The sequence below is a fragment of the Aricia agestis genome, chromosome 17 (assembly GCF_905147365.1).
Source record: "Aricia agestis chromosome 17, ilAriAges1.1, whole genome shotgun sequence".
NCBI classification, from domain to species: Eukaryota; Metazoa; Arthropoda; class Insecta; order Lepidoptera; family Lycaenidae; genus Aricia; species Aricia agestis.
In genome coordinates this window covers 11392886-11418248 of record NC_056422.1, presented here as the reverse complement: position 1 = coordinate 11418248, position 25363 = coordinate 11392886, and the positions used below count along the sequence as shown (strand labels likewise).

General features: G+C 36.6%; 2 protein-coding genes across 2 annotated transcripts in view; both read left to right on the top strand.

Moving 5' to 3' along the window:
• LOC121735333 overlaps positions 1–4687 on the top strand; it is a 47162-nt gene extending 42475 nt beyond the window's left edge. The window contains exons 8-13 of the mRNA XM_042126123.1: positions 524–682; positions 906–1011; positions 1712–1881; positions 2725–2873; positions 3802–3909; positions 4493–4687. Coding sequence (XP_041982057.1) covers positions 524–682; positions 906–1011; positions 1712–1881; positions 2725–2873; positions 3802–3909; positions 4493–4625 — 825 coding nt within the window. The 3' untranslated portion in view covers positions 4626–4687. The remainder of the gene's footprint in view (positions 1–523; positions 683–905; positions 1012–1711; positions 1882–2724; positions 2874–3801; positions 3910–4492) is intronic.
• Positions 4688–12497: 7810 nt separating this feature from the next.
• Positions 12498–15103, top strand: LOC121735595 (zinc finger protein 277). Its single transcript, XM_042126454.1, has 2 exons — positions 12498–12816; positions 14039–15103. Exons 1-2 carry the CDS (start codon positions 12567–12569, stop codon positions 15067–15069), a joined length of 1281 nt encoding a protein of 426 aa, XP_041982388.1. The 5' UTR covers positions 12498–12566; the 3' UTR covers positions 15070–15103.
• Positions 15104–25363: the final 10260 nt, after the last annotated feature.

The window sequence follows — 25363 nt, the reverse complement described above, 5'->3', positions numbered from 1 at the left end:
CCTTTGCTTTCTTCCTTAGCCTTTCCGTTCCTTGACCGCAATATATTGTCATTTTTGAAGTTTTGGATACTATCAGAGGGCATGCGTCGCGGGCATGCCTCATGCAGTTCGCTGTTGACTGCGCTATAACGCATGCCCTTGACGAACAGAAAAAGGCACAGTGTGGACAAAGTAAACGAACGTAATATCACCCTACATATTAGGCCGAGACTACACGCGCCAGAATTTCGAACTTACGGGAAAATTACTGAAATGATGAAATTAGAACGTTGTACTACAGGAAACCAAGTTCTAAAATTTGACTCGAAGTTCGATTCACAAGTCTATTAAATTTACACAGGACCTCGATTTTGGTACTGTAAATTGCCTAACAATTCCAGAATTCCGGCGCATTCTGACCCGGACTTAGACATGAAGTTTTAACGATAGTTTCTTTAAAAATAGTTCCTATATAATATTACCTGGACCTAGCTCCAACAGTCTAATTTTCCTTAGGTTTTCATTATTTACATATTCTTTACAGACATACTTCATCAGCGTGTTCGGCATAGCTCGCGACCGTCGTGCTGGGAACTTCCTGACCTCGGGAACCGTACGCCCGCGTACGTCCACCGCCAGGAGACTGAGAGAAAACACTGCCTTCAAGGCGGACATTAAGGGGAAAAATGTATTTTATTTCAAGGTAGGTTTTATAAATTACTCATACAGACTTAGATATAAATATTGCGATTTACAAGATTTGGCAGCTTAATATTATCTATTTATCCAAAGTGCGTTTGCATGTTGCAATTAGCAATTTATTTCGGAATTTAAATTAAAAAAGTAAAAAATGCACTAAATAGGCACTGCCGTAATTGACTTTTAGAATTTTTTACTCTTTTTTAAAACTCTTCTCAAAATTCCAGTCACTATTCAGCAATGGAATATGGCTGGCAGTATCTACTTGTGGCGGTTCAGTCGATGTGGAAGTCTCCGCTAAGGGTAAAAGGCTATACATCATCAAAGACATTGGTAATGTGCTATTTGAGATTATCTTGAAATTTATAATTATACCTAGAATTATATACGGTACTTAGCCTTAAGAGGGCGACTAACCCCAAAAATCAAACATCGTCCTTCTCTCTTCACACTCACGCCTGTCTTTCATATGCCAGTTAAAAAAGAACGACGCGGATTCATCGCCAAATTAGTTTTTTCTCAATACCTCGATAAACATACAACATTTTAAAAATCCGCTAGGTCGATCTCTCAATGATAGAATTTTATGCAATGTGTTAAAATATTAACTTAGTTCAATGCACGGTTACGGCAATAAATGAAAAATTCGTGAAAATTAGATGCATCTTTGTGATTTTTTTCTATCGAGAAAATTTTAAGATATCGTGTTTTTGCTCAGATCGAATTCTCGGAAATATAATGTAGTATCTAATTTTAGAAAATGAAACAATTCAGGGCTTATTTTCAAATAAGTATAAAAATGAAATATAAAATCGACACTTTAGGGTGGTTAGTCGCCCCCTTAAGAACGACCTATATGAAGGCCTCCAGCTTGACCCTTGAAATAGCTAAAGTAAATGTTATGTTGTTGATGTTTTACATAGCTTATTGTGTTCTATGTTAATAAATTTGAAAAGTTCGTATTCTGAATTTCTCTTTTGTTTTTCTTGGATAACTTAAGAAGATTTTTATCAATCGAAAATATTTTTTTCAGAACCCCATTCAAAGTTCTTTGTACCAGCACCTATACCAACGACCTCTATGCAGGAGACGAGCGACGAAAGCTCAGTCCAGTTCGACTCCAGCTCGGAAGAGTCCAAGATAAGATACGTCATACGAGTTATACCTAATAAATACTATATAGACGGAACTGTGACGGTCGAGGTAAATATCATACTTATTAATATCAAGTAGTATAATATTAACATAAGCTGTAAAAAGAGAAGATTTAATCTGTATGATATGGTGCCCCAAAACTATTGAACAGATTTTAATTTAATTAGATACATAAGATAAAAACTATGAGTAGGAATATTTATAGGTAATTTTTATCGCATATGAGTGGTCGCCAAAAGTCAGTTCAAAGCGTAATTTACACTGACACCTACTTATATTTTTATTATCCTAAGGGACTGTTCACCACTTTCTGATAAAGTGCCTAATAAGTAATAGGCTATTCACAACTTTTTTGACAGATTCTCCATACTTGATCTGTCAAGTTAATTGGTGGATAGCCTTATCAGGAAGTGGTGAAACAGGTCCTTATTCTAAAGATCGGTTATACCTACGTCTTCTCAACTCCGGTTGGACCTATTAGTTACAAATCTATAAATATATTTATATTCTATCTATATATATATATATATATATATATATATATATATATATATATATATATATATATATATATATATATATATATATATATATATAAATAACTAAAAGGTGACTGACTGATTGACATAGTGATCTATCAACGCACAGCCCAAAACACTGGACGGATCGGGCTGAAATTTGGCATGCAGGTAGATGTTATGACGTAGGCATCCGCTAAGAAAGGATTTTGATAAATTCCAACTCCAAAGGGTTCAAATAGGGAATGAAAGTTTGTATATAATAATACTTCTTAACGCGAGCGTAGCCGCGGGCAAAAGCTCGTATTATTATATAATGCATAAATCAAGCTGTTGCGTAATCATAATAAATAATTTTAATGTTAATTTTTAGCTAACAGCCTCGACCTCACGATGGGGCATGAGCACTCCAGAGCTGATGGAAGATGGAGCCACTGTGAGGGAGCTACGACCGCGGCGGTCCTGCAAATCGGTTGATGTCGCCTTCTTACCAGCCACACATAATGCTACTGATGTTATACGGTAAGTTATAATAATAGCTCCCACACCGGTTTCATTGAAACCAGGCCGCAGGAGTAATTTTATAGTGCCTAAGTGTGTGCGCAGTCTCTATTCCTTTACTCTCATAACCCAGTGGGACAGAATTGACCGACACGACCGGCGAGAGATCAGGCGCAGGACCGACTTTTTACATGCCCATCCGACGCATGGATCATCTTACTTGTCAGACAATCAGGTGATCAGCCTGCATTGTCCTAGCCCAACTTGGAAATAACATGTTTCCAACGCGGGAATCGAACCCACGACCACCGAGTCAAGAGCCGCGCTCTATACCACTAGGCCACGGAGGCGTTTATACGGTAAGTTACTGAAGAGATAAATGGCGATATCGTGATTCAATAAAAATCATACAATACGACTAATACATAGGGTAATGTATCCTATTAGTAATGGATGCTACAACGTTTTCACTCTAGACAGCATTACAATGTGTCTGGAGTGAAAACGTTAGATAGACGATTAGATACCTACTGACGTTAGATAGACGTAGGAGAGCCATGATTCGGTACGAATGGGCCGGCTGGGAACGGAGAACCACGTTCTCACAGAAAACTAACGTGAAACAGCGCTTGCGCTGTGTTTCGCCGAGTGAGTGGGTTTACCGGAGGCCCAATCCCCTACCCTATAATTCCCTTCCCTACCCTCCCCTATTCCCTTCCCTACCCATCCCTACCCTCCCCTATTACCCTATTCCCACTTAAAAGCTGGTAACGCACCTGCAGCTCTTCTTATGCTGCGAGTGTCCATGGGCGACGGAAGTTGTTTTCCATCAGGTGACCCGTTTGCTCGTTTGCCCCCTTGTTTCATAAAAAAAAAGATAACGTAGTAGTGCACTCTGCTTCATCCTTTGCGTAATATTTCCTAATCTAAACGTCTTCTTTTCTCTCAGATATTGCATCTTGGCGCGAGAGATGAGTGACAACGATGGCATCATCTGTGCACTATCCAAGAGGTCTTCAACTAAGGCACAATGCATCAGCCACATGCAGAGACCTCCGTGAGTGTTTTATAGAGACTAGAATTTGTGCGTCGACTAGCTGCTTCGGAAGGGGGGGAGTGGGGGAGTCACAGGGGGCATAACCCCCCCCCCCCAAATCTAAGTTGGAAAATCTCAAATTCTTGCCAAATAACAAAAGAAAATTTCTACCTATCCCCTAACCACCACTGCGTCCGACCTTAGACAGCTGTCAACCCAGAACCGTCCGAGGGCGCAGATAAAAATAATATATTGGTGTAGTGATTAGTGAGTGAACCCCCCCCCCCCTCCAAATTTCACTCTGCGACCGCGCCTAGCTGCTTCGTCGTAAGTCTGAACATACCAAATATCTTGGCATCCACGTAAAGTGTATCAAACTTCGAAATATATAATAATATGTAATTAGATAACCCCATGTTAAAGACTAAAATTACCTAAATTGGTTCAGCCCTTCTTGAGTTTTAGCGGGAATAACATCATTTTAATTTCTTTCTTATTTATATGGATACATTGAGTTAAATAATTAATTAGACAAAGCTGGGATAGGCCGTTCAGATCTCATAACAATCTGTAGATTACCTAATAAGTCTTTTTTTTATTTCAGAACCAGAGTCATTATCCAGAAAGTGGCGGGACTGAAGGCTGGAAGGAAATATGCCGTACAAGTCACAGCTTCTAACAAAGGGAGCTTGGTTCCGTACAATATTCTATACGTGGACACAAACACTACTTGCTGAAATGAAGTGTGAAGCGAAAAATCAGTATTAAACTTTTGTCAGTGTGAATTTTTACAAGTTTTCGGTCTGTACGAAACCCTTAATACATACCACATTATAAATGTATACAGTAGAACAGATCTAAGGCTTTAATGGAGTTAAAGGATTGCAGTGTGATTCCTACAGATTGTAAAGCGATGTTATAATTTTAAATGCTTATATGATGAGATAGAGTAGATTTATATAGGTATAAAAGAAATGCATGAATATGTTTTACAACGGTGTTTTGCAAAAGATTTCCTAGAAGTTTTTTTAAAAGACAAAATTTCGATAAAAGACTGGGATTCCGGAAATCCGGAACAATTTTCAGTAATAAAATTACTTATAGTTCTGCGCTAATAAAGTTGGAAATTGACTGCCGAGTCGAATGTCAATTTCGGAAATAATTCGCTACACGATTTTTTTTTTATGAATGAATTTTAAGATCTATCTATCGTGTTCGGTTATTTATCGCAAATTTTCCCAGAATTCCGTAATCATGGTGTGTGTAGTCCCAGTCTAAGCCTTGATAGGGCGATTTCGAATAAGACCCATATAATATTTTGTTGTAAATAAAGCATAATAATATTATCAATAAGTTTGTAAAGTACACTTTAGTTATTATGAATTTAAACTTACCTTAGAAAGTGTAGAATTTCGTATGAGTATTCGTAATTAAGTTTAACACAATAAATAAGTCTAATTTCTAAAATATTTTGATGCCAAGGGACATTATGTAAGTTGGGTGTATGTACTGAATGTTGCCCACAACTTAGTTCAGAGCGAGCCACCAACCATCCACCAGAAAATTTTACCTTCCAACCTTCTTCAGGCCGGATAGTGGAAATATTTAATGGGCGACGAAAATGATCTTTGCCCGGAGCGGCTAGTTAGATCGGACCCTGGTACTCAGTATTTACCTACTGCAGTAGGGAGTAGGGAGTTAGGGACCCACCAGACAGAGAGCGGTCACGCGGTCACGCGGTCAAGCGTTCAAGTGGTCAGTTTTGCGTCCTTTGTGTTGTATTATGCTATATAGAGATACCCACACAGGGGCGTTCTGACCGCGTCAGAATTCCTATTGTTTAACTGACCGCTCGAACGCAGAACGCTTGAACGCGTGACCGCTCTCTATCTGATAGGTCCCTTAGTGTAAATCTAAAATACACATTTAAGGTTTACACTCACTACAGATTAGACGTACTTACATCTCTACAGATATTTTTAGTAAGAGGATAAGATTCTAGTTTCGACGAAATAACTACCAACACCACTACAGCTTGTAACACACCCATGTAAACAGTGCGGCTAGCCGCATTTGATTGAAGTGGTTAAGCCAGTGGCTAATTTGATTGCGGATCGTAACTCCGCTAGTCGCTACCCTTTATTGAAAATTTGCTGAATTACGGATAACCAATAACGGCTACAAATTGATAATAATAACTATGGAATGGAATTTAATGGGAGGGGGTGTGGGGTGGGGGGTGGGGGGGGAGCACAGAGGATCAGAGATAGACGCGATACTAACTATACTATAATTATTATATAATGTTTCCCGACACCGCTGTCCGATCCTTTAATGTCATGATGTATGGCATATTTTAGTGACAGATTGGCTTTACAAAATTTTCTTTCTCCAACGTTTGAAAAAAATATATAATTTCTCTGGCTTCATACTAATCTGACCAATACTTCATAAGAAAATCGTTATTACTTCTAAACTATCTGACTTAGAGCATAAAAGCAAAGAAATGTATTTAATATGAAAACCTTTTCTATCTTTTTAAATAAAATTAAAAAGGACCAGTTTAATAAGCTAGATTTTTTACAAAAAGCCATTTCTTAAGATACACCTTCTTACACAATATTTTGTCCTTAAACTTTGGTTTTACGAAATTTATAACATATTGCCTGTGTAAGCGTAGTCCACAGGTTTAGCTATCAAATAAGACCTTTTTTATCTTCATATGATATAAACATGAGAAGTACTGGTCAGATTTGTGTGAAAGCCTGACAAAAATTAAAATGGCTGCCATCTTACAACCTACCGTGAGAGAGAGAGAAAAAATTTGAAAGTCAATTTGTCGATAAAAAATGCCATAGATCATGAATTAAAGGATCGGACACCAGTGTCGGGACGCATTGTATATTATTATAAAACTGAAGAGTTTGTTTGTTTGTACGTGCGCGCGTGCTAATCATAAACAGCTATAAATTCAAGTAGTAAAAATACTAAATAGTTTTGTCTTGGATAGTCCATTTATCGAAAAAGGCTTTAGGCGTTATCGAACCACCAAAACGGGGAAAATCTTGTGTGTTGACGCGGACAAAGTCGTGGGCGACAGGGCCTGTTTCACCAGTCACCACTCACCACCTACTGATAAGTGCCGGAGAGCCTATCCATAATTTATCTGACAGATGGACCATATACTATCTGCCAGATAAGTTGTGGATAGCCAATCAGGCACTTATCAGTAAATGGTAAAACTGGCCCAGGTCGAAATAAAAAAAATGTCTGGACCTATTGATAATCATGTCAATGAATCAAATCATCTTTTAAAATTAGCTTGGCATCAGCTTTCATAGTGTTTCCTTAGAACGAAGCGAAGTGCCTAGTGCATAATAATATTCTTATAGTCGCCCATGGACACTCGCATCATTAGAAAAGCTGCAGGTGTGTTGCCGGCCTTTAATTTTTGTACATAGATAATATTATTATTAAATTGTAATGAATAACTAATAATTACCTAATATTGACGACGACGACGACGCAAGACGTGTGTTTTTTATAATTATTAAGTATTTGAAAGTTAATATAATAGCCAATAATATTTTGTATCCTGCTGCCTGCATACTGCATACGGCATACCCGAAATTATAAACACAGTCGTTAGGCAAAAATCCGCCTCCATACAATTTAAAAAACAAGCGGAAATCTGCTGCGCCCCGACACAGTGTGCGATACGCGCATCCGCTTCCATACAAATTGTATGGAGGCGGATTTTTGCGATGAGCCCCGGCACGGCTCGTCTCAGTGTGCTCACTCCTTAAAAAGTGGTTTGACAGACTAAAAATATATTTTAAGCTGCTGATCTTTTTATTAGTGTGGGGCTGAGTATTTTAAAAACAGTAGGGTTACTTTTTAACAGTCTAGTGTTTTCTGTACTAGACATTTATTTATTAGGTATGAAAGTCCTCAATATCTTTAAAAATAAGTACTTAGTTATGTTTTGTTTTAAATAATAAGTAAAATTAATATTAATATGTCCTAATTTAGGATAAAACTCATCAAACATCAGTTACAAAAATTTAAAATAATAAGTAAGGTCAATGTGTCGAAGTCCGGCATACTTTTCTAAAATTAAAGTTTAACATAATGAATTGACTTGAGATTGGCTTTTTAAAGTAACTTGTGTCATTGGAAATTAAAGGCTATATATTAATTAGACTTATAATGATCTAAAAATAATCTTAGTTGCCGTATTTTTTTACTTACGTGGTATTTTTTAAGAACTCGGCGTGTAGACGGACTTCCCTTACAGTTTGAGGTAAGTCCGTCTAGCAGCAGTATAGCCATAACTTGTGAAGTAAAATGCATGGCAACAGTTTCTAGCAAAGCCGCAAAACGGCCATTCAAATATGTGTTTAAGGTTTCGGTAATAAGGTTCGCTGGTTCGGTGTTTACTTTTTTACTTAGTAGTTTATAACTTTTGCAATTTTTATCAGCCCCTCTTGTATGTTTTCTTTTTTCGTGCAGTAAAATTTGGGCAATGCTATGATTTAGTAGTCCATAGTTTAAATGCAAATTAACAATAAAGACATGTATATTTGAAAAGGTTGACAATATCTGATTCGAGGCAAGACCGGCATATGACGGCCTTTCCTTATGAAAACTAGACGGACTTCCCAATTATTGCAATTTTAGGTTAGACACATGTTGCAGGTGATAATAACGAAATTAAAGCGATATTAACGAATCGAACACCAGTAATAAGTAAAAGGATCCCTAAATTACTTATGTAATTCAAGAAACTCCAAAAACTCCTTCGTATTCCCACTTTTTTAATTTTTTTGGCAGAGACTTACACTCCCAATGCGAGTACAAAACGGAAAAAAAATTGAGATCGTTTTTTTCGTAACAGGTAGTTAGTAGCGACATGTCTGTTTCTTAGATCAAACTAACTTTGCAATATTGTTTTACCCACTGAGCCATATGAAACTAGTCGTTCAAATATGGAAGTTATTGCCGCTAGACGGACTTACCTCCCAGACGGACTTCGACACATTGACCTTAAGTAATTAAGTTAATCTGTGGCATTTAGATAACAATAATAACTATTATGTTCCTACTATTTTTACAGAGTGTATTTTATAAATATTTTATTACATTTCGTGGAATTTTTATTTACATACCTTTTATCTTTTGTTAGGTACTTTATGAAATTAAACAACTACGAGTAAGTAGGTATCTATTATTTCATATTTTTATTCAAAATTATTGTGTTATCTGGGTTATCTATATATTAATATGTGAGCCAAAAACTTTGTATCCCTTTTGACGAAAAATTGGGAAACGTAGGTGAATGAAATTTTGCACATTTATAGTTTATTATATGGTGAAGGAGTGCATCGAGCTAATATTATTTTGAAATTATGCTTTTATCACACATTTTTTTTAACAAATTAAACATTACACACACTATAACACACACACTAGGAAAAATGACAGATTTTTGAGTGGCAAGCCTATACATACGAATTATACTCTTTTATTTAGGTACGGTTGAAGTCTGTTGACAACAAGGTGACAAATTGAAAATGGGTTATAGTTTTTTTATTGAATCTTAGATACTATTAGACAATGCTTACACGGCCAGCCTGAGATCAGCTGCTCAGCATCCAGAGACAAGAGTTGAAAAAAATACGATAAAGTAAATATTTTTTACAAAATATAGGTATTAGTCCTAATGTCGTTATGCTAAGGTCGAATTTCGACCATTGGGCGATCTCTAGTACGTCTTAATGTGCATAATATTGGTAGGATATTAACCATTAGATATTCGTTATCGTGCACAAGACGTGTAGGAAAGTGATGCAATATCAAGAAACGTATTTTACCTATATTTAGACGTGGGAGAGCCATACTTCGGCACGAATGGGCCGGCTCGACTGGAGAAATACCACGTTCTAACAGAAAACCGGCGTGAAACAGCGCTTGCGCTGTGTTTTGCCGAGTGAGTGAGTTTACCGGGGGCCCAATTATTCCCTACCAACCCTTCCCTACCCTCCCCTATTCCCTTCCCTACCCTCCCCTATTCCCTTCCCTGCCCTACCCTATTCCATTCCCTTCCCTACCCTCCCCTATTACCCTATTCCCTCTTAAAAGGCCGGCAACGCACCTTTTTTTTATGAAATAAAGGGGGCGAACGAGCAAACGGGTCGCCTGATAGAAAGCAACTTCCGTCGCCCATGATCACTCGCAGAATCAGAAGAGCTGCAGGTGCGTTGCCGGCCTTTTAAGAGGGAATAGGGTAATAGGGGAGGGTAGGGAAGAGAAAAGCCTGGACCTCCGGTAAACTGCTCCGGTAAAACGCAAGCGCTGTTTCACGCCGGTTTTCTGTGAGCCCGTGGTATTTCTCCGGTCGAGCCGGTCCATTCGTGCTGAAGCATGGCTCTCCCACGACAAGACACCTGCAACTCTTCTGATGCTGCGAGTGTCCATGGGCGACAGAAGTTGCTTTTTTTTTTAAGCAATAGCAATACTCTTTTGACATTTGTCCCTTTGTTGTATCAATAATCTATGACATAAAATTTACAAAACAAAGATTTTCAATTTGCTTAAATTTAGTTTTACAATGTGAAAACTACATGTTACTGTGATTAATATTAATAATTAAAGTGAAAGACGTGTATGACACGTCTTTCACTTGCTGAAAATTTGAAGATTTTCATTGAAAAAAAAATAGTAATACGCGAAAATATCACTGAAATTCTCGCATCCACATTTCCGATTCTGATCGCACAATCGTCATAGTAGCAGGTAATTATGCGTTTGTTTTATCAATTTTATTTGTTTATTTTATTGTATAATGCAATTCTAAGTAGCCTGAGTAAGTATTATGTGGTATAATAAAACAACAATTTTACTTAAACCTTATGTTTACGTAAACAATGAACTGTCAAAGAAATCTATCATATAACGCGCCTAACAATGATTGATACTTTGACTTAGGTGCTTCGCGTAATTATGTATCTTATACGTAGGTATACAAAATTCTCGTGTCACAGTGTATGTGCTTAACTCCTTTAACACTTTGATGCAGCGTAATATAATATTATAATTATTACGTTTTATGTTTACAGGTAGCAGAAAAAGTAACCGAAATGACTGGGAGAATTTATGCTATCATTTTGAAACACACAAAAAAGGAGTGAGCTTCTCTCAGCTCTCACTGGTCATCAAAGTAGCTCTGCAGCTCTCAGGGAGAGGGTACTTAAAAGTTAAATAACAGGTGTTATAAATTCATAATAATATGTAGCACTAGTGACTAGATGTCCCGGTGAACTTCGTGTCACTTATAAACCTTCCCTGAACTTCCAGGAATATTTAAAGACTAAAATTAGCCACATCAGTTCAACCGTTTAATCGAGTTATTGCATTTTTTTATATAGTCCGTCAAGAAAGTGAAGAAATTAAAAAGTGGCAACATCGTAGTGTCATTTCTTTTTAGAATTCCGTACCCAAAGGGTAAAAACGGAACCCTATTACTGAGACTTCGATTTCTGTCCGTCTGTCCGTCTGTCTCCAGGCTGTAACTCAAGAACGGTAATAGCTAGAGAGTTGAAATTTTCACAGACTATGTATTTCTGTTGCCACTATACCAACAAATATTAAAAACAAAATAAATAAAATGTTTAAGGCGGGCTCCGATACAACAAACATAATTTTTCAAACATTTTTTGCTCGGTAACAATGATGACAACAAGAAGGCACTTGAAATTCTCACAAAGGCCATAATTATATGTGTTATTTAATAATTATTAATAATATTTAAATAAAATAAAAATTTAAGGGGGACTCCCATACAAAAACACAATTTTGGCTGATTTTTGCTCTATAACGGTACGGAACCCTTCGTGCGCAAGTCCGACTCGCACTTGACCGATTATTTCTTAGATTGATTTGAAAGGGATGACACTACGATGTTGCCACTTTTTAATTTCTTCACTTTCTTGACAGAGACAGACTATGACATATACAAAGATTATAAGTAATAGGTACTTTACGTAGATTAGATTGTTTCTTGTAATGTCGTAAATTAAACACACAATATAACTACATCATAATTATTCAAAATTTTCTTAACTACATAATATATATAAATCATAATATTTACAACGTGTTTTTAAACTGTATTTAATATAAAGTATCAAAATCTTTTATAGTGACTGGTACAGTGTGGCCATAAGAGGCCACACCGGAAACAGGTGGCGACTCTATTAATGTCGTGACTTTTTTGACGGGCTATAATATAAAAAAAACGTGCTATGTGCTACGTGTGTTCATAATTCATATCATCAACTTCACTGAATCGACCGACTTGACTTCTTGAATGTATTGACTTTTACTTAGACTTTAACTAGATTTTAGACCTGACAATATAGAAAAAACGATGCTGAAAATTATAGAACATTGTTTTCCCGCAATAATATACTCGACACTGGCCGAGGTTAAATAGCCGAAGTGCCATAATAAGAAAAAAAAAGGTGTCTACTGTCAAGTGCCAAACTATAAATGTCAAAATTCAAAACATGCCCGATCTCCGGCTCTGTGTGAAAATCTTGATAAAAATCTTAATTAAATAAAAAACTATAATACATTCCTAATTGTATCAAGTTTTTGTTTTATATATTAATAACATAATGGCAGAGAGCGATAAACAGTTTTTTGGACCCTTAACTTTGCATCAGAAATGTGAAAAAGCAATAATTTTTAAGACTGATGAACCCTCTGATTGTCCATGTGTCCTTTGTGAAGAAATTTTCACTTTACCTGCTGCTGAGAAGCCAATGCTGACACATTTGTTCATGAAACATCGTCTGGTCATCGCAGATGTAAACCAAATACCGGATCTAAAAGCTTACATGAGATATTGGAGACTTAGATTCAAAGGTACTTTTTCAATATTTTATATTAGAAACAGGTCTAAAGTGACTGAAAAATTATCTATACTAATATTATAAAGAGGTAAACTTTGTTTGTTTGTTTGTTTAATTGTAATGAATAGGCTCAAAAACTACTGGACCGATTTTAAAAATTCTTTCACCATTCGAAAGCTACATTATTTACGAGTAACATAGGCTACTTTTTATTTCGGAAAATATAGGGTTCCGTAAGATATTTCAGTTTTTCGGAAACAACCAGAAAATTTACTTATTTTGCGTACGCTGCCTAAACTATAAAAGATAGAACTATACAATGTTCTAAGTAAAATGTAAATGTAGATCTTATAAATATCTACAAAAATGTCCGCGACACACTATACCTATCTATGTCAAGTGAGGCGCAACAACAATTTTTTTATTTAAAAATCTTGATTTTTTTTTTATGAATTATGGGGGCAAACGAGCAAACGGGTCACCTGATGGAAAGTAACTTCCGTCGCCCATGGACACTCGCAGTATCAGAAGAGCTGCAGGTGCGTTGCCGGCCTTTTAAGAGGGAATAGGTTAATAGGGGAGGGCAGGGATGGGAAGGGAAGGGAATAGGGGAGGGGAGGGAAGGGATTAGGGTAGGGGATTGGGCCTTCGGTAAACTCACTCACTCAGCTAAACACAGCGCAAGCGCTGTTTCACGCCGGTTTTCTGTGAGAACGTGGTATTTCTCCGCTCGAGCCGGCCCATTTGTGACGAAGCATGGCTCTCCCACGTATAAACCAATACGGCAATAGTCCTTATTTAATTAAATACTTTAAATACATTATTATTGATTATGGTTCTTTACAGCATATTATGATTTAAATACTTAAATGAATATTTTCGAAGATATTATAAGAGATGTAAAAATTGCGGAACGCTTTTGCGGCAGCAGGTACCGACCAATGCGGGCCACAGGTAGTAATGAAAAATTATTTAAAATCAAAACTGCTGAATCGATTTTAATCATTTTTTAGTGACATAGGCTACAATATATTTTATACCCGTGCGAAGCCAGGGCGGGTCGCTAGTTGAGAATAAAGTAGGCAACAGGCAACAAACTGTAGGTACAATTTAGATACCATTACGAATTAACAATGTTTACTCAATGACTAGCATAAAATAACTACATCCCTAGGATAAGCTAAATGAAAATTCATGATAATTTTTCAGAAATAATGCGTAATTTTTCGTTCTAGATCAAAACCTGCCCTTTTTCTGCACCACAATGCTATTAGACTCCAAACCGGATGGCACAAAATCCAAAAATGAGGAATACTTTTTACTGAGTGACATTCTACCAGAAGATAAAGAACTCAGACAGAACCTCATACAGGAAAAACTAGAGAAGCTTCTAGAAAGGCATGCATTCGAGCGAGAAGATAAAAATTACTCAAGGGAGTGCCTTTTCTGTAGATTTGTATCTCATTCAACTAGAGCGAGTTATTTGAATCATTTGTATGAGAAACATAATTTTCATATTGCTAAACCAGACAATCTAGTGTTCGTCGATGAACTGATAGACCTGTTAGCGTCAAAGCTTGAAAAACTCCAGTGTATATACTGCGAGGGACTGTTCAAAGACAGAAATATATTAAAAGAACACATGAGGAAGAAGGGGCATAAAAGAATAAATCCTGCAAACAAAGAATACGACAAGTATTATCTAGTGAATTATATTGGAGAAAAACAAACACATAAAGATAATCAGAAGCATTCGAGACTGTGTTATAGGGATGAGAACGACTCTAATCCAGATAGCGACCCAGAATGGTCGGAATGGAAGGAGGAGAATGGTGGAATGATAACATGCTTGTTATGTGATCATACGGAATCAGAGTATGAGGTTATGTTAAACCACATGAAGGTAAAACACGAGTTCTCATTTTCAAAAGCTACAAAAGGCCTAGATTTTTACCAAAAAGTCAAGGTGGTAAACTATATAAGACGACAAATACATTTAAAACAGTGTCTGTCGTGTGAAACTAAGTTTGATGAAACAACAAATTTAGAGAAACACATCAAGGAAATGAAGCATTGGGTATTGACCAAGGAAAAATGGGACCAACCCGAGTATTATTTTCCAACGTATGAAGATGATCTGTTCCTGTGTTTTATCCAAGACGATGATGAGAGCTGGTGGTCCAGCGATGAGCAAGAAGTGGACAGACGGAATAGTATGTCAGATAATATTTCTAAAGAAATGGCGTTATCTGTATTAAGTGAGTGAATGTATAGATACAATATTGGTTTAACGATGTTTGTGGCGGATGAAAAGGAAGATCTTGCGACTGAGCGAGATAGCGTGCTCAGTCAGGCCGAAGCCCACTGACGTCATTTCAGGCATTGTATATAATATATACAATATACATTTGAATTATATATACAATGTATATCTTGCCCTACCCCAAAACTTCGATAGCGCGATGCAGGATTGTTAGGCGAATTGTGGGTACTGCCACTTTGGAATATTTTTAATTGTAAGCTTTATAGCCAATCTTTAATGCGATAACAAAAGAAAAACTGTTGTGTCTGGTTTTTCCACAATCGAAGTATTAAATTTAAAAAAATCTGAAGAGTGTATTACTAGTATGATTGCACTATAATCACAAATTACATTTTAACTATAATTTAAATGATAGTTAAAATGCAATATTAACCTGTTGATCGTGGGAAAATGAGTCACAATAGATATTTTATTGTGTCTCGTTCACCAGTGAGCGTATGGGGCTTGATGGATTAATATTAAAAATATAATAATTGACACACTAGAAGCATTCATATAGGGCATTTGTTCTTAAACAAACTATGTTTAAAATAATAATATTAAGTATTATGTCTTCCATTTTTAAGCGACTTACAAAAAGGAGGAGGTTATAATATGTTCGGCTGTGGATATATATATTTTTTTGTATGTTCAACGATTACTCCGACGTTTGTTACATGTCATGTATGATGTAATACACACAGAACATAGTTTGTTTAAGAATAGAATAAGACAGGTATGTCTGTCTGTTACCTAGGGCCGCGCTACACCGGAATGGCAGCGGCGAGGCGAGCACTTTCAGCGTCATTTTAAACTTTATCTTCATTATTGTAATACATAGTATCGCTTGAGAAGTCTACGGCCGCCCGTGGTCGCTCGTGGCCGCTCGTAGCCGCTGGCGGCCGCCGGCGGCGGCGATTTCTCAAGCGATAGTATATTGTATTACATTACAATAATGAAGATAAAGTTAAAAATCATATGACGCTGAAAGTGTTCGCCGCGCCGCTGCCATTCCGGTGTGGCGCGGCCCCTATTCACGCATCACTGAAACTGATTTTGCTGAAATTTGGCATGGAGATACTTTGAGTCCCGAGAAAGGACATAGGATACTTTTTATCCCGGAAAAATGTACGGTTCCTACGCGATAAATGAATTTTGGCGCAACGGAGTTGCGATCATTAGGTATCTAGTGCTCTTATACAGTGTGTAACAAAAGTAAGTGATAATACTTTAGGGTGTGTATGTCTTCCTTATAGAGAGTTCACTGTGAAAGTTGCAGCGCTGAAAGACATATTTTTTTCACTTTTGTAATAGGCGAGGGCCCGAGCGTCAAGAGTTTCCCCATACAAAAGTAAAAAAAAATTGGTCTTTCAGCGCTGCTACTTTCACAGTGAACTCTCCACAAGGAACACGTACACACCCTAAAGTATTATCACTTATTTTTGTTACACACTGTATAATTATATGGGTTAAGCTTAGGCTTTCTAAAGCAACTAATTAAGATTCAGCTAGCAATAACTAATGAATCTAAAGGTTATTTCTGTATGCAACAATAAAATACTTTTATGGTGCCTTGATGATTTTGTAAATAAAAAAATATTATTTTATTTTGTTCATAAAACAAAAAGTTTACCTTTGGTAAGAATTGGAGCAATAATATTATACAGTGAAAATGTATTAAGTAATATAAAACTTAAATAAATTATACATATTATGAGGTTATTTGTAATTTATTATTCCTATCCCATAATTTAGATTCATGATCACTTTGACCGACAGTACCCTTAGAACTTTAAAACTGCTAGAGGCCAGTAATGTTTCATGTTTGTAATGCCCAGCTTTTTTGACAAGTTGATTGGTTAATATTTTGACGTTAACCAATCAGAAGTGTTAGTGAAAAGATAAACTTCAGTCAGAAACCCGGAGAAACATTCGTTTTAAGATTTCACCAACATTTAAGACGTATCTTTTAAGTTCTTAAGGCCTTTAGAACTTAATATATAGGTACCTTCCTACTTATTAGTTAAGTATTATACTTACTTATAGTTTGTGCGTTCTAAGATGATATGGGTTTTTTTTACAAGAAAACAAAAAAAATCAAAATGTAATAAGTAAATTATACTTATTCCATCTACAAAAACAAAATATGTTTCCCATAATAATTGTAAATGAATAAAAATGAAAAGATGCTAAATGCTAACTTATTAATAAAAATTATAAATATTAACTGTGAAATAGGAGTATAAAATTATTGTTACGAAAACATTTGAAAAATGTCATATGCATGAAACGGAACTTATGTCAATAGAGATTGACTCTGTTGAATCGAAATCAAATCGATAAAAAAAGGGCGGCCATCTTAATTTTTTTTTAAAATGAAATAAGGGGGCAGCGAGCAAACGGGTCACCTGATGGAAAGCAACTTCCGTCGCCCATGGACACTCGCAGCATCAGAAGAGCTGCAGGTGCGTTGCCGGCCTTTTAAGAGGGAATAGGGTAATAGGGGAGGGTAGAGATGGGAAGGGAAGGGAAGGGAATAGGGGAGGGTAGGGAAGGGAATAGGGGAGGGTAGGGAAGAGAATAGGGTAGGGGATTGGGCCTCCGGTAAAATCGCCGGCACCACTGAAATGTCAGTACGAAATCGATAATTTCGATTGCAATTCTTTTACGAAGTGATTCGATATTTTAAAACTATCGATTAATTTTTGTTCGGTAACTTCCCTACTATTGTCAATTATAATGTGTCACGCATATCATCATAAAACGCACAAACTATAATAGATTTGAGTGGCACATAAGCGTTAAAAATTACTATTAACTTCCAAGGACCAGGACACGGCGAGTTGCTCTACTGTATGTTATTTGTATTGTGTTGCAACCAAACTGAACAAAATAGAAACATTCTGACAAGGAAAGTTTTAAAAATAAAGTTAGCCATGATATTCTTTTCACTCCCAAGTTTTCTTCGTAACAAAATAGAAAAATCTACTAGAAAACATTGGTAGTTTTGTATTCCTTGTATTTTTTACTAAGTATAGGCAGGTATAGGTAAAGCATATTATAGTGCAATAATAAACATAAGTATATTTTATTTTTTATTTATTTTTACTTGACGACCAGAAAGAAAATCCGTAAGTGATAAGGTTTTAATACTAAGTTATAATATTAAATATGCGAATGTGTGTCTGTCTGTCACCTCTTCACGCTAAAACAGCTAAACCGATTTTGCTAAAAGGGGTATGAAGATTTTGGCCGACCTAGCTAGTTTTACCAATTTAAGATACTTATTGCAACTTTGGCAGCTCAAATCTTCGAAATGTGACACTTTACGCGGTTTTGTCCAAGATAATTTTTTGTTTGTAAGTATTGATGTTATCTATCCATTTTTGAAAAAAATATTCGTGAACGCGAAAAAACACAATTGCGGACAGTAGGTCGGTCAGGCTCCATAGAAAAATCTTCATACCCCTTTGGTACGCAGATACTTAGTGTCCGGGAAAGGACATGGATAGGTTTTGTTGCCGAAAATTGAAAAATCTACGATTCTTTCGCGTTAAACGAATGTTGTTACTTGTTGCAATTACGGACGTGCGGGCGTCATCTAAGTTTCTACATAATATATCACCCAATATGTAGGTATATTAACCACTCCAAAAAACAACGAGCTAGAAAATATCTAAGTAATCTTATTTTGTTTCAAAATCTAAATCTTTTAACTTTAAAAATGTACTTAATGAATGGTTTGTCGGTGACAAATTCAAAATCGCCACACTCGGTGATAGACTTTATAACTTTTGTAACTTTCCAATGAATACGAAATCAAGCGATTATAAAGTTTTCAATCAATGCAGCTGGTCAAATATGTCGGGTAGTTCATTAATCAATTGTTATAAAATATAATATAAATATTTATATACAGGATGCTACAAAACTAAGTGATAAGACTTTAGGCTGTGTATGTGCCCCTTATATTATGTATGTATAGAGTTCACTGTGAAAGTAGCAGCGGTGAAAGAGCAAACTTTTTTTGTAATTTGTAGGTATGGGCAAGCGATCGAACCCATGAATTTTTCCGAAGGTGAAAAAAAAAGTTGCTCTTTCAGCGTTGCTACTTTCACAGCAAACTGTATAATTATACTTAGTTTTGTTACACCTTGTATTATACTACTCGCAAATCGTAATGTTATATTTTGAAATTGGACTATCATAATATTATTATCCATACTGATATTATTTAAAATGCTAAAGTGTGCCTGCCTGTCTTTCCGTCTGTCTGTCTGTTACCCCCTCACGCCCAAATCGCAGATGGATTTTTCTTTTTGGTATGAATGACTCACGCGATGAACCTGCGCAAATGGAGTTGCAGGCGTAAGTATTGTCCAAACCAGGGGTCGGCTAGTAATTTACGTGGCGTCCGGATCCTGTGGGGTTTTTTTACGAGGTCCAAAAAACACGCTTGTCCTATGTGGCTTAAAAATATTATTTTAAATAATAAAGGTAATACACCTTATCTTTGTATTAATTGGTACTTGGTATAAAATACATTATTTTCAATATTTTGCGGTCCGAGATTCGACCTTTTGTGCTCCGCATACGGACCGCGGTCCGCCTGTTGCCCGGCCGCACATTGTCCGAATTCTGATCAGAAGCAGTTGAATTTCGCCGGACCGCCACCCCGCACACTATCCGAAATATCCTTCCGGCGAGTTCGAGCTCACTCGGCTCAGTACAAAATGTAAGAGACAGCGCGGACGTTCAACTGTTTCTGATCAGAAATTTCGGACAATGAGCGGCCGGGCTAAATCACCCTTCTTTATTGCTTCGGCGGATCGGGTAAAAATGTGCATAATTATACAGTATTTTTACTGTGCGTATTTTTACTACGTTGTTACGTTACACATTTTCTTGATTTTCCCTAATTAAATTATTTTCCAGTTTTCCCAAGCTTTTCCCAAGGCATGCGCGTAATTGAAATATGTGGTAGGTTAATATAAATTATAGTTTATGGTTAGTTTATTTTACGGCCAGTTGTAAATTCCCTCGAAATAAACTTTCTAGATGTGGCATATTGGCTAGTGTTACTGAAAAATAAAATAAAATATATTTTATATTAACTTTTACCTTTCTATCTCATGCATTTTCTTAACGTGTTGTAATCATCAGTTTAAATAGAAGTCTTTGATTGTAATGTATGTATGAACTTGTCATAAAATCTCTTGGGCTATCTACAATAATTGTATCTGGCCTATTTTGGTATCATTAAAAAATAAAAAGTGTTAATTTTACAGAAGACAGTTCCAAATTCAAATTAGGTAAAAGTGAGATTTTCATTTGTTTTTTCTTATTGTAAAAATGTTATTACGAAAAAGGTAAAAATGCAACACAAGCCGCGAATAAATTTTGTGATGTTTATGGACCTAATGCAATATCTGTGAGAGTAGCGCAAATTTGGTTTAAGGGTTTTCAATCCGGAAATTTTGGTATTTCCGGATTTGACAAAACTGATGCCATTTTTTAAAAAGTGGAGCAAGATATTAGTAGTTACGATGTAGCTGAAGAACTGGGGATTGACCACAAAACGATTTCGGCGCATTTGAAAAAAGCTGGGTAGTGGGTACACAAAAAAGCTCGATATTTGGGTGCCTCATGAGCTCACTGAAAGAAACCTAATAACCGTGTAGGTACTCATTTGTGATTCTTTATTACGACGTAATGAAACCATTTTTAAAGAAACTGATAACTGGTGATGAAAAGTGGATCACGTACCTACAACAAGAGCGTGCGAAAAAGATCGTGGTCAAAGGCCGGTCAGGCTTCACAGGCTGTCGCAAAACCCGGGTTAACACGCAACAAGGTGATGCTGTGTGTGTGGTGGGATTGGAAGGGCATTATTCATTATGAGCTGTTACTGGCAGGCAGGACCATCGATTCTGAACTATACTACGAACAACTGATGAGATTAAAGCAAGAAGTTGAGAGAAAGCGGCCGGAATTATTTAACAGAAGGGGTGTGGTTTGTCACCATGATAACGCTAGACCTCACACATTTTTAGCGACTCAGCAAAAATTACGGGAGTTTGACTGGGAGGTGTTAATGCATCCGCCGTATAGTCCTGACCTTGCACCTTCCGATTTCCACCTGTTTCGGACGCTGCAGAATTCCTAAACAGTGTCAGGTTGATATCACAAGAGGACTGCCAAATTTTTATAGCAATGGGATCATGTCCCTACCAACAAGATGACAAAAAGTTATCGAACAAAATAGCACCTATTTACTTAAGTCTAAACTTTTGAATTTTTATATAAAATGTGAAGAAACTTTTTCCCCAACCTAATATTTGGGCAATTTGATTTCACTTTGCGCGAAAGTTAAATTTTACTAAAATTATTGTAGATAAGTACTTTAAAATAAAAAATTCAAAATTAAAGAATTTACAAATAAAAACGTTTTAGGAACAACTAAAAAATATTTGCACTTCGGAAGTACACTTCCTTATAATAATAAGAGCTCCCACACCGGTTTCGGTGACGGTGGCCGGTTTCATTGAAACCAGGCCAGCTACGCAGGAGTAATTTGATAGTGCCCAAGTGTGTGCGCAGTACACAAGAGCACTCTCTATTCCTTTACTCTCATAACCCAGTGGGACGGAAGACCGACACGACTGGCGAGAGATCAGGCGCAGGACCGACTTTTTACATGCCCATCCGACGCATGGATCATCTTACTTGTCAGACAATCAGGTGATCAGCCTGCATTGTCCTAACCAAACTTGGAAATAACATGTTTGCCAACGCGGGAATCGAACCCACGACCTCCGAGTCAAGAGCCGCGCTCTATACCACTAGACCACGGAGGCGTTTTTTCGGTAGTGTATAGGTAAGTAGGTACAGAAGTAACAAGATCAAAAACGAAGAAGCTGCAAGGCGGGTATTTTCGCCGCATTTTAGAATGAAAAGGGGATACTAATTAGCTCTCATAGCCGCCCTAGGCTGCCCAGCGGTCTAGCTGTCTATGTACGTCTTGATCCGAGTTAAAAAAATTTACGTATCCCGAAAAACTGTAAACGCCGCGCTGTTAAAGTTTTACTTCAAAAACTTTTACGTAAATCGTTTTCATCACTTCAAAAATCAAATGATTTTGTTCATTTATGTTCATTAAGTACATTCACACATTCACATAATATATTGAAAGTCGATTCATGTAAAAGCTTTCTTCACAAAACTCACAGTAAATATGCAAGGACGTCACGACTCACGTAGACTACGTGACCTGAAAACTTAGCGGCTAATGGTAAATAACGAAACAGTTAAGAGCCACTCTTCTTACTGAGACTGTGATTCGTCCTGCCACGTGGATACAGTTTTTGTTACTTTTAATTCGAAAGACTAGAATTTTTAGTTTTTTGGTACCCGGGATTAAAAACGGGACCCTATTACTAAGACTTCGTTGTCTGTCCGTCTGTCCGTCCGTCTGTCTGTCTGTCTGTCTGTCTGTCTGTCTGTCTGTCTCCAGGCTGTAACTCAAGAACGGTAATATAGCTAGAGATTTGAAATTTTCACAGATTGTGTATATCTGTTGCCGCTATAACAAAAAATACAAAAATCAAAATAAAATTATTATTGGGGGCTCCCATACAACAAACGTGATTTTTTTGGCCTTTTTTTCTCTAAGTATATCAATAGTAGCAACAGGTAGGTACTTGAATTTTTCACAAAATCCTTAGTTATATTATGTGTATTTTAATATTTAATAATAATCCTACATATTATTATAAAATTCTCGTGTCACAATGTTAGGCCGCGTATTCCTCCGAAACGGCTTTACTGATTTTAACCAAATTTTATATGCATATTCAGTGGGTCTGAGAATCGGCTACTGGGTACTTATTATATTGATAAGTGCATATTTTGTTGAATAAATAATAGTAAATTATTACAACACGAGTCTGACGGCGACCATTGTTTGTGTGACGGGATAGCGATGGACGTTGTCATGGTAATATGTTACCATGACAACCCCATCAATCCCCGAGCGGCCGTCGCATAACAATTGAAAATCTCTTGCGTCTTTTTTTTTAAACGGGCGAAAGGCCCACCACACATTCCCATGTTTTTTGTATGGAAGCCCCCCTTAATTTTTTATTTTATTTAAATACTAGCTGTCCCGGCAAACGTTGCTTTGCCTTATTATAAATCAAGTATTTCGCCCATAATATTAATTTATTGAAGTGACTAAATAAGTATAGTTAAATCATTATTTACCCAACGCGCGACATTTTGGACACCGCGCGCGGGAGGGGTAGCGCGCGGCGCGGGCGCATAGTAATTTACTAAGTGTCCATGATTCATTCATTTAAAGGCAAATTTGGTCAAAAATTAAGTATCTAATTTTATTACATAATTATAATGAGAATCGAGTATTCTTAAGTATTGACTATTGATCATGTCTCATCAGTCATGCTGTATAAGGCCTACCTACTCTAGAACGAAACTCAGTACTCGAGAATGGCTGTATCGATTTGGCTGATTTTAGTCTGGAAATATTCGTGGAATTCCAGGGAAGGTTCAAATTAGGATAGTGATACGAAGTTCTCCGGGTCATCTATTCTTTCATAATATCAGGTCGTTTCTAGTTTCACAAGGTCTGCGTTGAAAAATTAAGAAAATATTATGCAGACAGAATTAAACCACTTAAATGTTATGGCGTGTTCATGAGAAAACAAGTGTTTTATGATCGGCTTAATTAATTTACAGCTGATAGTATGAGTTTATACTGGAAAATATTTTTCATGAGTTTGTTGTAAGTAAATGTTCAAATTGAACCACTATTATTAAAAAAATTCGCCGAAAAAAATGCCGTTTTGGGGTCTTGGCGGTTTTGGTAGGTGGTTAATACTTTTAACTTAAAAGTATTAAAAATCTCGTGTGTCGTAATAATATGTGGGTCTAAATTGTACGTGACCATAGCACAGGCTGCACAGTGTAGTTTGAGGGATTTACATTTAAAAAAAAATTGTATTATCTTATGACTTATGAGAAGCTTATATGAGGGATGTTTCGCGCTATGCAGCCGTAGGGTCTTTCGTGTCAAATATCGTGTCAGACAGACATAATATGACAGCTATATCGTGACATGACTGTGGAAGCTATTTCTTGACGTAATATGACAGCTTTTTGACACGACAATTGACACGATAGACGCTACGGCTACATAGCGCCAAACATCCCTCATTATTTATGACTTATGACGTTATGACACTAAGCCCCAATTTCACCAACGTATGTTAGTGTTAACAGCTTGTTAAAATGTCATGTCTTCTCTTTCATTCATAAGAAAAATGAAAGAGGTAACGTGATACTAATTCGAGCGTTAACTTTAACAGTCGTTGGTGAAATTGGGTCTAAGGGTCTGTTTCACCACTTCCTGATAATGTGCCGGATAGGCTATCCACAAATTAACTTGACAGAGTATGGAGAATCTGTCAAATAAGTTGTGGATAATCTATCCGGCACTTTATCAGGATGTGGTGAAACAGGCGCTTAAGATTTTGTATTTTTTTTGTATTTTGTAAGTGGAATGTGGATAGTGGCTTAAGATGAACGCATATTAAAAATTGCAATGTTGCGTCGCTGTCTCGCGGGGCTAAAATGGTCGTTTTGGAGAATGACATTATGAATCCTAATATGATTAATTTTTTTAAATCGCAAAATGCAAGTCTGCTTGCAATTCATATCCACATCTCGACAAAGCTTTAAATGAACGTGGCGAAAAAAGGAACTAACGCTGCCATCATACAAAAACGTCATTTTTTGACAGTTCTCCTTTACGAGCAGCGCCACCGCCCACGTTCATTTATACCTAGCCTTGTCGCACTGTAGTAATTCGTACTAATTTGACATTAAATGTTTGTCAGTTTGACAGTTTTGACAATTCATTTGTAGAATTGATTGAGAGGAATAGCTAAATGCGACCATTTTAGCCCCCGCGCCGTTGCAAACTTACAAAATATACGAAAAGTTCAAAAGGTCCTTAAAATTGCCTAAAAAAAGAAAAAGTAAAATAACAAAGAAAACGAAGAGGAAATGAAAGGAAATGAATATTCTGATTCCGTGTCGTTTTTTCGAAGCTTCTACCTCAGAGGTTCTTTTAATTATTAAGGAACCATTAGCATTACCTACGATTTGTATTTATAGGTTTTTAAAGTATACAGTACTTAATATTGTGTCTGTCTGTCAGTTTTCTTTCCATGCTTAACTA